At 36.2% G+C, this 14,779-nt stretch overlaps 2 protein-coding genes across 2 annotated transcripts in view; one reads left to right on the top strand and one right to left on the bottom strand.

The window, feature by feature from the left end:
* Positions 1–1,450, bottom strand: part of LOC113497889 (twitchin) — a 128,711-nt gene extending 127,261 nt beyond the window's left edge. The window contains exon 1 of the mRNA XM_026877660.1: positions 1,372–1,450. The gene's annotated coding sequence lies outside the window, so the exon portion shown is untranslated. The remainder of the gene's footprint in view (positions 1–1,371) is intronic.
* Positions 1,451–11,068: 9,618 nt separating this feature from the next.
* On the top strand, positions 11,069–12,468 carry LOC113498143 (dual specificity protein phosphatase 1B-like). Its single transcript, XM_026878082.1, has one exon. The coding sequence runs from the start codon at positions 11,191–11,193 to the stop codon at positions 11,899–11,901; it is 711 nt and encodes a 236-aa protein (XP_026733883.1). The 5' UTR covers positions 11,069–11,190; the 3' UTR covers positions 11,902–12,468.
* The last annotated feature ends 2,311 nt before the right edge of the window (positions 12,469–14,779 follow it).

Below are 14,779 nucleotides of genomic sequence, written 5' to 3'. Positions count from 1 at the left end.
AACATGTCTTAACATGAATGATGAAACATGTCTGAACATGCCTATCTGACCTTAAGCCTTTTTATGAGGGAATAGTAAGAATATTACGATATTAAATTATTGGATAATCTTTCATACTATTAAGTGGCCGGTATCTTTTATAAAATATATTGAAATGTTACATTTTAACAAGTGTAACGTACAATACTGCATAAAATAATTTGAGTCGTAATTTGTAATGCATTTTATTGCGTGTTTATTATTTCAAATATGTACGACCTCATTTGCTGAAGTTTATTGGTATGCCCTGATTATCAGGATTAAATATTATGTCATTGACCTAATCTTATAACTATGATATAGTATGTAGCAATAGAAAAGTATGAAATAAGATAAAGTTGCAAAATTGTACCTCTACGAATATGCTACGAGATTTCGTAGCGATCACTCGTAGCTGTCATTTTATTATCGTGTAGACTTTGCTTTTACTAACCAGACGTCGTATTTCATAGGATTTGAGTTACTAAATGTTAAACAGTTATTTTAATACATTATGAGTCCATCACGAATTGAGGTCAGATCTGTCAATGGCTGGAACTAATGTCACAGCACCTGAAAACATGTGTGACGCGGCCTCAGAGACTGAAACGTGACCTTAGGATATTTGTGTCGTCGGCATTATTATACAGCTTTCATTTCACAATTGTGGTGCAATACATATATACATACTTATATATATTTAATAGTAATTTTAAAACAACCAATAAAATCCGTTTCAATAAAAACGTTTACAGAATCACATATTTCAATTAAATGTAGCTAGTTAATCGGTTTTATTGCTCTACAGCACCAACGTGGGACGATATGCCGTGTCCATGATTAATCTTTTCGCAAATACGTAACGATACTGTCACATGCGTATTTAAACTTTTATTTTTAGACATCTGTAAATGTCCATCTAAATTTAACTTAGCCTGATCGATCGTTCAAAGCTTCATGCAAAGCTGGCTGGTAGTCCTGCAAAGCATACAATCCTACATAAATTTCGTGAGAAAATCGCTGAGGTGTCGTGGACGCGGGCGTCGGCGCGCGCGCACGGCTCGCAGTAGCCGAAATATCTCGGCCGACGCCGGTCAAAAATAGTAGCGCGTCGCGCGGCCGGCTGGCCGCTGCATACAAAAGTGGCGAGCCGCTAACCTAACAGCACGCCTTATCAAATTTCGCAGCCCACAGGCGCGCCCACGCGCACCCCTGCCCACCCCGCATGCGTTAGTATGTTAGCACAGGCCTGCTTTGTTAGACGAGTTACAACTTCACTTAATCCTGCTGCTGCGACACAGAAGCACTGAGCGACATCCGAAGCATTAATTAGTTACATCACTCATCACTTACACAGTTGTTGTCACTAAACACTGCTCACTAGTGTATATGATCGTTCGCGAGCCGAGAGTACGGTAGCGCACGCGAGCGGCGCCTGCCTCCACTGAACTGCTGCTGGCGGGCCCTCCTCTCGCGCCGACGTTCCAAAAATACCCGTCATTGTGTACACAACACTTATAACACCTAGGCTTTAGTATAAATCTCGGCGGACTTTATAAATAGTGCGGTTCGATACGGCGAAGGTATAAAGATGCGAATGCAATGCTATTAACCTAAATGATTTGGCCTGGATAAATATTCAGAGGTGGGCTGCTACCAGATTCTCTCTAGTTACAGAATAAATAAAACTATTACCATATTCGATGTTTGAAAATACATGAAATGAGGTTTATACCTGAACTTCTATGTACTACCTTTACTTAATGATAGGCTGTCGAGAAAAGTACACATCTAATAAAAACAAAGGTTTCATATATGAAACACCCGAACTCTACAAATCTACCCTCAAATTACATCATAAAACTATACCTAAGAATTATAGTCAGGCAAACATATTCAAAATAATAGAACCTTGAAAATGAAAAGAATAATTAAAAGCGCACCTGTTGTTCATAATTAGCGTAATGGCACGCGTCGAGATGTAATCTCCTTTACATCATCCACTAAAATGTGCCAAAATCCTTCTTAAAACGCAAAATGATTTACTATTGTTCAGCTGCTGGGTGTCATGAGGCATCCTTACACGTCAATATATAATTCAAATGGGACAAACTTACCTATACCACTTTGAACTTACTCTTATATCAATAAGTTTTGCTTCTTCATATTTCAAATTACGGTATTTATTTATTTATTTACTTATATGGATCACCAACAAAGAATACACCTCACATGCTATACAAGAGAAAAAGAAATTACAGAGTTCTTGTGCTGCCTTAATAACAGGTGACCACATCATGCATAATAAGCCTTGTGAGCTTAATTAAAGAAAAAATCGTGGTAACACATACAAAAGATGTCAATTAAAATAACAATTGTTGTAAAAACAAACATTTGAAATTAAAAAAATTGAAATTAAAAAATTAAAAGGTATGAAAGTGATTGTGTTGAAAACTTTAGACAGCGCACTGTTGTAATTGTGGAAAAAGATGCTGATCTAAGCTGTGTAATGCACTGTCTTGCTCATACAAAGTAAGCTCCTACGTTTAAAGTTTATATGCATAAATATACTGTCACGCATAAAAGTATTGAAATAATGATTCCGAAATATGATGACAATTACTTATATTTAAACTTTCGCGTTGCATAATTGTATTAACATATAAGAATACGGGAATTAACGCGAATTTTCAGACTGGTCTGCTCGTGACCACGGCCGGTGTAACCTGGTCGAAACGTCGGGCTAATCAAGGTAAAATTCGCGTTAACCCCTGCATTCTTCTATGATGACAATTAATTGGGAATAAAATTAAAATGCCAAGCTCTTTCTTAGTCAGACAAATAATAATAAAAAAACTGATTTTAATGCTTACGATCAGTTTTCAAAATTGTGTTAAAACAAATACAAAATAATGATGAAAAATGAGTATTGTTTACATGAAATGTAAATACAAAATTTTATTAAAAAAATAATTTTCTATAACATACACATATAAATTATATTCTAGTTTAGCTTAGCGACTAAATCTGCGAATATTAAAAAATATTGGTATGACAGAAAAATTGGCAGAGAAACCAGAAACGTGTTTAATTTATAGTAGATTTTCGGGTCGGACGATAAAGTTAATATATGCTATAGTATTATATCCTGCTTCTAAAACAAAATATATTTAATTACAGTTAATTGAATACGTTTGGATATCCGAGTGGTTGAGGTTACCAACTTCATTTCTAAGTTATTTTGTTTAAAACTTCACTTCTCTATGCCTTTTTTCTTTTATTTCAATAGGCAATGAGTTGACAGCGTCAATCATCGTAAATCATTAAAAACAAAGCAAACGTGACCCATTTACTTAAGGTCATTAGAAATATTAAAAGCATACTCAAGATATTCCATTTTACGTCGCCAAACTGTCTCTCCGTTTCAGTCCCGCACTGAGAATATCAAATATTTACGACGAGAGGAGTTTTACAATAACCCAGACATAGGACAATCATTTTAAACACCTTTCACCCTTGTAAACCCTCTGCCATTTAAAGGCTCAAATCTTCAAACAGACTCTAAAACGTCTCAAAATTATCTTTCAGCTCTACTTACATCACTGGCAAATACAAAGGTAATATTTACAAAGTTATTTGTTCTTTCTTAATTAATCTAATAGGTACATCACTAACAAATAGTGAAGAGGAAAATCGTGAGGAAACCTGGACTCTAAATATTTGAATCAAGCCTTTACTAAACAGTAAGACATTACCGGATACCGCGGATCCCAACTTCCAATGTATTGCTACGGGCAAGGAGTGGAAGTCGTTGCACGACGGTTCAGGTTTATTCAGAAAGAGTCGCCCCTTAAGGAGGTATGGTGAAGTCAGATGTTAACAGGCTGGTACAGCAACACCTACAGATATTAGTATTACACAAGTGTTGAATAATCTACATAAAACCGTATGTATCACAAGTAAAAATCCTTCTGGATCGTATCCCAAAGCGTACACATGTACCTTTCATCGCATAATTTGATAAATGAACTATTGATGAGAAACGTGTGCTAATATATGCTGAAGGTTACTATCGCCGTACGACTGCCGTGCCAAAGGTTGCTCGCTCCAGTTGTAATATCTTGTCACTAGGTGAATTGTTTCTTTATTATACACTGACTGTTGCCCGCGGACCCGCCGGCTACTAATCGCAAATGATCCTACGGGAACTATCTTATATGTTAGTCCTGGTTATAAACTGTCTGAGTACCAGGAATTTTCAAGATCCATTCAGTGGTTTTTGCGAGAAAGAGAAACAAACATGTCGACATTGACACAACTACTAGCTTTCGCATTTTTAATATTAATAGGAAGTAGGATGCTAGCAGCCTACACCGGGAAGAAGCCAAGATATTACATCATAGCACCTGTTTGAGCGGGCTGTTGGTCTAGTGGCCAGTAGCCCTGACTGCTATACCAGAGGTTGTGGGTTCGATCCCTACAATAAACAAATGTTTTTGTGATAGGCACGTTCATAAGTTCTGTGTCTGGGTGTAATTTGTCTAAATAGAAATACATAAGTATGTTTACCAGTCGTCTAGTACTCATTTTCTATTTTCGTTCATTCTCCACGTGGAAGTTAAATACAATACTCTAGATAAAACATGAGTTATAATTTTGAATGTCAAGAGGAACGTAACCAACTCTTATCTACATAAATTGTTTACAGTCAATCTATTTCGAATTCAAAACATTATTTTCCGTTTTTTCACTAAAACGCTTGCCAAAAGTTTTTTGATTAAATCTAGTAAAAAGTTATTTTCGATTCTGTATATCCTAAAACATTGGGAAAAATTTACGATATAACCGCATTTTACCATTCGTTTCAATTCCTAACAGATTTGATTCGAATTTGTTAGTATCAGTACACTTATTCTCGATGACGAGTTTCAATCGAATTTGTACTGGAATCCGATACTAGCGTCAATTTATGAACACAAGAGTTGGAGCTACGATCGATTTTCAGCTAACGACACTGCTAGCAACACGCAGCTGCTCCATCCTGGAGTGACTCGAAGGTAGTAATTTCAAGGCCGAATCGAAATCAGAAAATAGGATATTTGAATAATCTGAAAATGTAAACCTGTATAGCCTGCGAGACAGATTTCCAAAAAATATCGAATACGTGTTTTTCACATTAATCAAAATTAAGAAAGCTCTTAAGATGCGTGAGTGGTATCGTATGGTATTAAAGGCTAGAAACTTCGCTTGCTAGTAAAAATCGTACTGTTAAGATACGTCACACGAGATTTTATCGCTTAACCCTTTATTTAGTTCACGAGATAAAATAAAAATACATATCCACAATTTTTTTGAAATCTGTCAGACGGCTGAAACAGTATTTTTTTTGTCGAATACCTTAGTAAACGTAATCAGTTTTGGGAGTAAGTTCACAGATTTGTAATGAAAGTATCTGAATAATAGTAGACTACGTTGTGTGAGACACATTTTGTAAAAGCGACGATTGGCAAGAATTTTAGCATAAAATTTATCGTAGACCATTATAAAGTGTCATCGCTTTGCTAGTTCGACACACAGAATTAGAAACGTTGTAATCTTGTTATAAGTTGTGCAATAAACAGTTATATTATGTAGGTATATTATCCAAACATTTTGATGTAGATTTTCTTTACATAATATACTTGGTAGATAAAAGCCTACTGTTTTCAGTCTTAAATATTTGCTCGGTTTACTGAAATCTAACCAAGGGGTACCGTGTTGCCCAGGTAACTGGGTTGAGGAGGTCAGATAGGCAGTCGCTCCTTGTAAAACACTGGTACTTGGCTGAAACCGGTTGGACTGGTAGCCGACCCCAACCTAGTTGGGAAAAGGTTAGGCCGATGAACTGTAAGTCTGACCGGTTTATATTATTTTAGTTAAAAGTTTTAAGTGAAGTTCGTATATTATTGGTTTTTTATGGTTTTATACGGTAAGATTACCGTAATACGTTTTTGAACAGAGTAGGCATTGATAGAAAGTATAAGAAATACAGGATCATTGGTACGAACAAAGGGAAGTCAGTCCATCATCAGTCAATACAAGCTAGATGTCACATTAATTATGGTATTCGAATAGAGATGGTGAGTGGGCATAAAAGGCAGAAATCTAATTAGTCCGACAGATAAATAATTAAATACTTTAAGACGTATCTTTGCCTTTGTCAATTTTTTTTTTATATTTTAGGAGAGGGTTGGTTTGTTTTAAAATTTATGTGAAACGTAATGTGATAAATTTATGTTTGCGGGACAAAATAACAAGTAAGATATCCATAATTATTCAAGAAATTACAAGACGGGCCTTGATTTTTATTTTTAGTTTTCATTCACCTATTTCCATTTTATTTACTGCGTTTTAACTTCGGACAGCGAACAAACACCGGTAAAACAATAATTTATGTTGCAGTTTATTACATTTGTTACATAAATCAGAAATATTGGCTCAACTGAAAAGTTTGCAGTGAAGCGAGTGAAATAACTTAAGTTTTGTCAGACATATATTTTTATTGCACTGTTTATCTAATAATGACGCAGGTTACCTCTCAAAGTCAAACAGCGTTTTCCTTCAATCTACCTACTGATCTTTTTACAACGATACATTGGCAAAACTATAACAGAATAAAGTTGCATTGAACACATAGCCGAGTCGGAGAGGTCACCATGACAAATCCTACGTGGGCGTTTGTGTGATCCACGAATGCTTGTCCTGACTCTAAGTGTCTTTGTGCATGTGACTTGAACGTTGGTGAATCACGTAATAAGGACTTAATTACTAATTGCGGCAGTAGTTTTTTTTTAGTTCTCCGACTTATTCCTGCCTCTGTCATGTCTAGGACATTAGCTCGCATATCTAACAAAGACTGAGGACTATTATTGTTCACTAATAAAGTTGGCATCTCATTTATTTCCCTCGGTCATATCAGTAAAATAATATATTATTACTATGTTAAAAACATTAGTTGACAAGTGCACGCCTGATTTCTGCCCAAGGTCTTTCAACCGTTTTATTTAATTTGTCTAATTATTTTTTGTGCTGTTGGAGACGTTCAGAAAACCAACTTTTTTTTAAATATTTTTGATCTGTATTTGAAAAAATTTTGGAAAAGATCATAGTGAAGATGGAGTTTTATATCTACAAGCGTTTTTATTGAAATTACAAACTCTGTGACAAGAATAAATCAATCGCTATATATTTCATACTACTCGTACCTCTAGAGTAGCAAACATACTCGATGTCGTGGTTTTATCGGCACAAGAGACTCCTGTGGATTCTCACAGACGAAGGAAGGATGGAGTTTCTCACCAGCCACACTTTCCACTTCTTAAATTAGAGTCTAAGAATCGGGACTCCCGCTGGTTCTAGTCATTCAGACTGCTTCTCGAAAACAAGCTGTAAAAAACCCCATTCCCCACCTCCCATAGAAACGTATGGGCAGGAAGACGCGCCCGTCCCTTCTTGGCTTGTTAGCTGATCGAGTGATTAGCCTGTTAGCTGGTGGCCGTAAGCCTGGTCTTACTGTTAATAACCTGTCTACGAATAAAATCAGCAAACATCCTCCAGCATTAACAATAAATCCAAGGCAGTCACTTCCTCTACAGCATAAGATATTTCATGATGATGAATGAATGATGGACTTTATCGTGAACATGAGTGTATGACAAATTCTTTTCGACCGGCTGGCAATGGGCCGGAACACTAGAAATAAGAATAAGATGGTCTATTTATATATAGAAGTGTCAAGTGCCATAATATTCAGCTGCTAATCTGAGGGAAATATTTAGTGAAATGGCGCGAAGTAATTGGGGCAGATGGGGTATTTAAATATTGATTTGATTTTTAGGGGATTTTTGCGAGTTTGACGACATAAGCACGTTATGCACTTATGACTTTAGATTTGTCCTTTTTATGAGATAGAAGACAAATGAGCAGACGGATTTTTAATTTTGTAACGTTACAGAGCTCTTTTTGATATGATCTCTATCGAAACTGGGAACTAGGAACGACGAAATTGGAATCGACCTAACATAGTCAGACTTATAGAAGTAAGTAAAAGTTCAAAATTAACTTCATTTTTTATCTATCCCACAGTGTCCCATTGGCAAAGGCCTCATCTAAATCCTTCCACGATTCTCTGTCCTGAGCCTCATGAAACCAGCCCGCGCGGTACGCGTTAAGATCGTCTCGCCATAAGCTATGGCCTAGGCCTAGGCCACCTCCTACAAACTATACCGATATTATATTTTATTATACCTAAATACAAACGATGATATCACTTTACAAAGGTAAAACTATAAGAGAAGAAGATGAAAAAAACCATACATAATAGCTTTGGCAAAGTAGTTAAAATGTCTGTTTTAAGGGCCGTGGGTGTTACTCCTAAACGATTTTTGTTGAAATGTAGGTAGATGTTTATTTCATTTTAACCTATGATGAATCAGCTTTTGTAAATAGTTTTCTATGAGCTATTTAAAAATCAACTATCTCTGTTATTGCCAAGGATATTGAAGTGTTTAAACGAGGCGATATGAGTACGTTTAGTACATATTAATAATGGGAGTGATACGAAGATTCGAAAGACGTAACAACGTTTTTTTTCACCTACATCTCCTGTAGTTTTACCTTTAGAAAAAAAAAATAAGTGTGGTATGCCAGTTTGAAAGTAAATTCAGTCGAAAAAGTATTACGACGCACGGTATTTCGAAAAAAAATAACAGACGTACACCAGTTCCTAAACACATTAAAGCGAAAACGTCACAAAAATGTCTTGGTATCGAAATCCACTGAAAAAATTCCGGTTGCAAAAATCCAACCGGAACGACGATCAAACAAACAAGAAAAGTGAGTGTAGATATAAAAACGTGGGAAAACAAATGGTCACTCATCATGACCGCAAAAACTGTTGCTGATCCTCAATCTTTATTTAATGTTAAAGTAATCATTCAAATTCAATTGTTTAGCTATCACTATTCATGAGATACAAGCAAACAGACGGACGGACAGAATGTACACTCTCGGAAACAGGGCTCCGTTTTAAAATACCCTGTATGTACTGAACCCGACGAAACTAACTGACGTTGAATACACCTGCAGGTTAATCTATATACGTCCCTAACTCGATCATAGTCACCGAAACAAAAAGTAATAACTAACTCTCATAAAATAACTAATTGATACCAACACTTTAACTATCGGTTCAAGATAACTACATAATGATAAAGCTCGTTAAATATTTGGATACAAACCAAGAACATAATTGACATGCTGTTTTCAAATTAGCAATTAGGCTTGATATATATCTAGTTTAATATGTGTCGTGTTGATATCGTAATAGAAAAATATTATTTTGTATGTTATTTGTATCTTTATTTTAGTTTTTATTGTAGATATATATATACTACAATAATTTAAAGAAATATTTACCAAAGTATGTGATTTAATCATTGTTTCGCGGAGGTTTCAGAAACTTTCAAATCACTCAGACTCAAAAAAATAAAACAAACATAAAAAAAGACTGAAAAAAATTAAGCCGCAGAAAGGAATCAAATCTGCGACCCTTGGCTACACGCGCACGTCGCTTTACCAACTGAACTACCGATGTCACTGACAGATTCGAGTCCTTGAATGTTTGAATTTTTATTATTATTATATTTAAAAAAAAAACTTATTTTTCTTGTAGGTAATTGTAACACAATAATTGTCCTGCGCAGAGATCGAACTCGCAACACGTCACACAAGGGCTTTATCATGATAATAACACTAATCGGCACCCCTGCGCAATACAATAAAATTCCTTAACGCGGGGGTACTTATTTTTTAATCTAATCCTACCAACACAAATGAAAACAATTAAATACATCTGAATTCAAATCAAACAATCCCAACGAAAATAATACTAAAGTATAATAATCATAATAAATAGACAAGTGAGTCCAACATTAAGAAACAGAGTATCAATGATTTAGTCAATGTCACGTTGTCGGCCTCAATACAAACTAGGTCACATTCGCACGTCGTTATTATGAGAAACGGGACACAGGTATATGCACTCACTGAAGCTAAATACATCGTAGTATATTAGTAACCTTCGAGCTAAGAATTTAAACTTTTACACGTATTTATGTGGTCTTTTCGATGAGAACTTCTAAAATTAAGTGTTAGGTCTTCAGCGTTCATTTACTTTTATTGTAAAATTGCTTGCTTTGACGACCTCCGTGGTCGAGTGGCGTTAGCACCGGTTTCAAGGTGTCGCTAGCTCTGAGGTCCCGGGTTCGATCCCCGGTCGGGTCAATGTAAAAATTAACGATTTTACATTGTCTCGGGTCTGGGTGTTTGTGGTATCTTCGTTGTATCTGAATTCCATAACACAAGTGCTTTAGCAACTTACTTTGGGTTCAGAACAATGTATGTGATGTTGTCCGCATTTATTTATTTTTTATTATTGCTCTTGATGCAGGTGTGGGGTATAATATCTACATCAATTTATGTAAGTGCATCGGTTAAAAAAGACTATAGTTGCATGAGCCTTTATTACAAACTAATTTTGGATAAGACGCATGGTCATTTTACGCCATTGGTTCCCGAATACAACTAAAATGTTAGCAAATAAGATATTTCTCAGAAAAAGTCTTTATAGATAAGTCAAAAGTAAGTGACACTTTCAGAAGGGTTACGTTCATCGTCAGTACTTACAGACTTCGAATATCAACAATAATAGTTAGGCTATAAATAATCTTAGTAACTCAATACACTCATTAAAATAATATTATTGGTGTCAAGAGAATAAGTTAAAAAATATATTGGATTCACATACTGCTTACGGGTTGAGGTAGACATACAATTAACTAAAGCTGAAACGATAGCGGTACAGCGAAATTGTAAATAACTGATTTTATTTTGTATTTCAGAAGATATCTATAAACAACTTTCCAAATCATTTGCAGATAGCTTATCAGTTTTATACTCTTTGATAAGATGGCTGGCAAACACACTTGACGGTAAAAAACTAAATCCTCTGTCAAATTACTCTTCATAAATGTCAAAACTAAATTCGGTGAACAAGTTGTAATAAATATTAAAAATCCAAAAAAATCGTTAATGTCCATAACAATGTGAAACTTAGTAAGGTACCTAACTACTATGATAAGTGTCAGAGGGTTAATATTGGTGATGTTGAGAAGCGCGTTCATTGTCGCCTTTCTCAGCATTCCGAACCCTATTGTGGCTTTCACCGGACTAAAAAACTGGTCCCGCAAAGCGATATACCACAAGATAGACCTCTGCACTCAAGCTTGTTATAGCCAGGTCATCCCTGGTCTCTACTTAAGCAATGCAAGAGCCGCGGCGGACAAAAATGTACTTAGACGCCTTAACATCACCCATGTGCTCACCATTGAGGCTCACCGGCTGCCGAAATCAACTTTCGCTGATACCAATATCAGCACCCTCTTCATTAGGGCCTACGACACTCCTCAAACCCATCTCCTGCCCTACTTCCCTATGGCCAACGCTTTCATCGATGAAGGACTCCAAAAAGGAAACGTTCTCGTCCACTGCCACTTCGGAGTATCCAGATCCGCCACACTGGTCATCGCGTATATTATGGAAAAATACAAGCTGACGTTTGAGCAAGCTTTTGTGTACGTGCGGCAGCGGCGAAGGTTCATCAACCCGAACCCCGGCTTCATCAACCAGCTGCGGGAGTACCAGCGCCTGAATTACGACGTAAATGGATTCTACCGGTTCGAGGCGTATATGAATGTGAATGCTCGGAAGCACAAGTACAAAATAGCTTCGTTGGCCGCCGTCGTGGTCGGTATCCTCGTCCCTCTCGCTGTCCTAGTGGGCTGATACTCGCGGTCAGTTCACACACCTCATGAGTGCCAGTGGACATCAAGGAGTTGAAAACAGCTGAGTCTCTCACAATATTATTTCCTTTTCAGAACGCCTAACACTCTAAAATTACTGAGGCTTATCGCATATACATGGTTGTTACTTTGAATTAAATGATGACATATACCGCTGGTACGGACGAATTTACATATTATTTAATTGTGAAGGCAACTGAGTTCCTCCTGTGACGACTGTTGAAATTTGAAATCATCCTCGGAGAACAGTCTTCAGCGCAGGGCGACCATTTAAATACAGCCACATGTCATATGTCGTATCGATATAAAGCGCAGAAAATTTTGTAAAATGGATAATTCTTTCAGCGGCGCGAACAAGTTTCGAGATATTTTCGTTTCCATCTGTTACTAAACATGATAACCATAAATTATAGAAATCACGCGGCCGACGTCGCCTCACGCGTACGAAGGAAGTGCATTATTAATTTTATAATTTATCAATTGACTGTGAAATTGTATATACTATATTATAATAAATGATGAATCCCGAATTCTAATCGCCTTGGTAAATGTTGTTTTTCTCTGTTTTTATATTCGTCGCTGGCTCGGTTATGATTGCGCAATGTTTCATGTGCCTGAGGTTTTACGTAAGCGCCATTTTGCAAAGTTCGGCAGAGTGTGTGCGATAATTTCGTTTAGTTAATACCGATTGCTGGCCAAGACGACTGCTCTATCATTTACTTGTATTTATCGTTCATTAGAAACATCTTCGGTAACAGCTTTTAGTGTGATGCGTAAAATGAAAATATTCGCTTCATGTGAACTTGTGGATGTTGTTTTGATATCTGCGTCATGGTTTCCGTTTCAAATTTGTTTGATGGACTCAATATTTATTGGTGTTTCCAAGGAATAGATACATTAAGAGATTTTGAGCTACATAGCAATCACATCATTTTCTAGTTTTTTGGAAAGCAGACATCCATCATCGTCAAAAACATTTAAAAAACAATGTAATTTATAAAGAATGGACTGACTCAAAACTGCATTATAAAGTTTGATACAAATACATTTGCACTGACTATGAGATCAGCAGTAGATTACAGCTTCTAGAAGCAAATTAATTGCTTCGCGAACAACTTACGTCTAAAGAAACATCCTGAAGGAGTTCGAAGGGAGAAAGTAAAATATGAAAGAAAAGTAGTTACTGACCTCAGCCAAGCAATTTTGAACTTTAAAGCGTTCTAATTATAACCAGTTCTGAATGTAGAAAGTAAATTGTTCATTGGCATAAGGTACCGCGAGTCGTTTGTCTTGTTTGCAATGTCTTGCTATTAATTGGTGTGGTATTTTTGTCTTGCTAAATATATTGTGAAGGTAAGACAGGTGTTGGTCGAGGCATCCAGCTGGTAATATAAGCTATTGCTATGGGCTATTGATGAGACGACTGATAAATTGCCTAAGGGCCCGTATATTAATCACGAGATTTTTTGGTGGTGATAAATGGTGAGATTTCAAACTAACCCCAAATTCTATGTAACGTAAATTTTTAAGTACTTCATATATACTTGTAAGCTTCGTCGAAAATCAGAGACAATATGACAAGAATGCGTTTGGCAATAAAATGTACCACTTGTTATACTACTGTACCACACCCCCTTCCGTCCAGCGATCACGTGATAAATAGACAGCCTCCTAGTAGACGGAAACCTTTGTAACAACTGTGGGTGTGATGATAATGGGCTAACTGTACTGATATGCGGGAGGTAAAGGTCACCAAGCTGAATGCATTGTGCACAACGCGTCGAGGGTTCGATCCCAGCTTAGAAAAAAAAACGTTATCAAAAAAACTTAAATATTTTTGTAACCCCACCCGACAAAAGGGTAAAATTACTTAATGGAATCACAAACGTTCCGCTTTGAATGTATAACTTTCGGTCAAAAATTATAGTCCCTAATGATATATTTATTATTGAATTTAATGATGAATCTATTGTTGTTCGTTGGGCACAAGTTCAAATTAGTCATAGCACAAATATTTGCTTTGAATTTTATTTGTTTCTGTGAAATATACTACTACATGACAATAGTCAGTGATATGTGAATACTGAACTGTCTAGTCTAAGGTCGTAGATTTGAATCTCGGCATATACAAGCGATTTTCAGGAAAAGAAAAAGAAAAATTAATGACGTAGTAATATATTGCATTTTTTTTTTATTAAATAAATACGTTTTTATCTATATAACTAAATATAGTTTTTTTTTATGTGGAGATTGTGACACTTTTACAACTGCACAAGTTGATCGATCATAGGTTAAACAATGCTTGATTCGGTCAGTACGTGGATGAGTGACCATTATCATATCATAACAATCCTCCTTGTTTATAAATCTTTGACAGTAGTTACGGGTAGTAAGAAGCTAGAAAGCCTGACGACCAGTCTTACTAAGCGGTATGGTGTTGCTCAAAAAATGGGTTGAGGAAGGCAGAAAGGCAGTCACTCCTTGTAAAATACTGGTACTTGCTGCATACTGTTACACCGGAAGCCGACCCCAACATATTTGGGAAAAGGTTAGGTTAATGATGATGACATCAATATACAAAAAATAAACGCAAAAAATCATCATTAAACAGTTCCGTATGTCTCTTATCCCGCAGAACAACATCAAATCCACTCAAATAGCGACTTCAAAGAGCTCTAATAAATTACTCCAAAAAAATCCTAAAAGATATCTCAATAAAAACAATGGACATTGCAAATACGAACGTCCACACAAAAGTCTAGAATAGCGATATAAAAATAGTGGCCCGCTAGTTTACATTCCATGGTGTGACGTCATCGGGGCAGAATTAAAATAGACCATATTATTTTGGAATACGTTGC

The sequence above is a fragment of the Trichoplusia ni genome, chromosome 10 (genome assembly GCF_003590095.1).
Source record: "Trichoplusia ni isolate ovarian cell line Hi5 chromosome 10, tn1, whole genome shotgun sequence".
Lineage (NCBI taxonomy): Eukaryota > Metazoa > Arthropoda > Insecta > Lepidoptera > Noctuidae > Trichoplusia > Trichoplusia ni.
The sequence above is the reverse complement of the archived record's forward strand: the minus strand, read 5'-3'. Positions and strand labels throughout refer to the sequence as shown.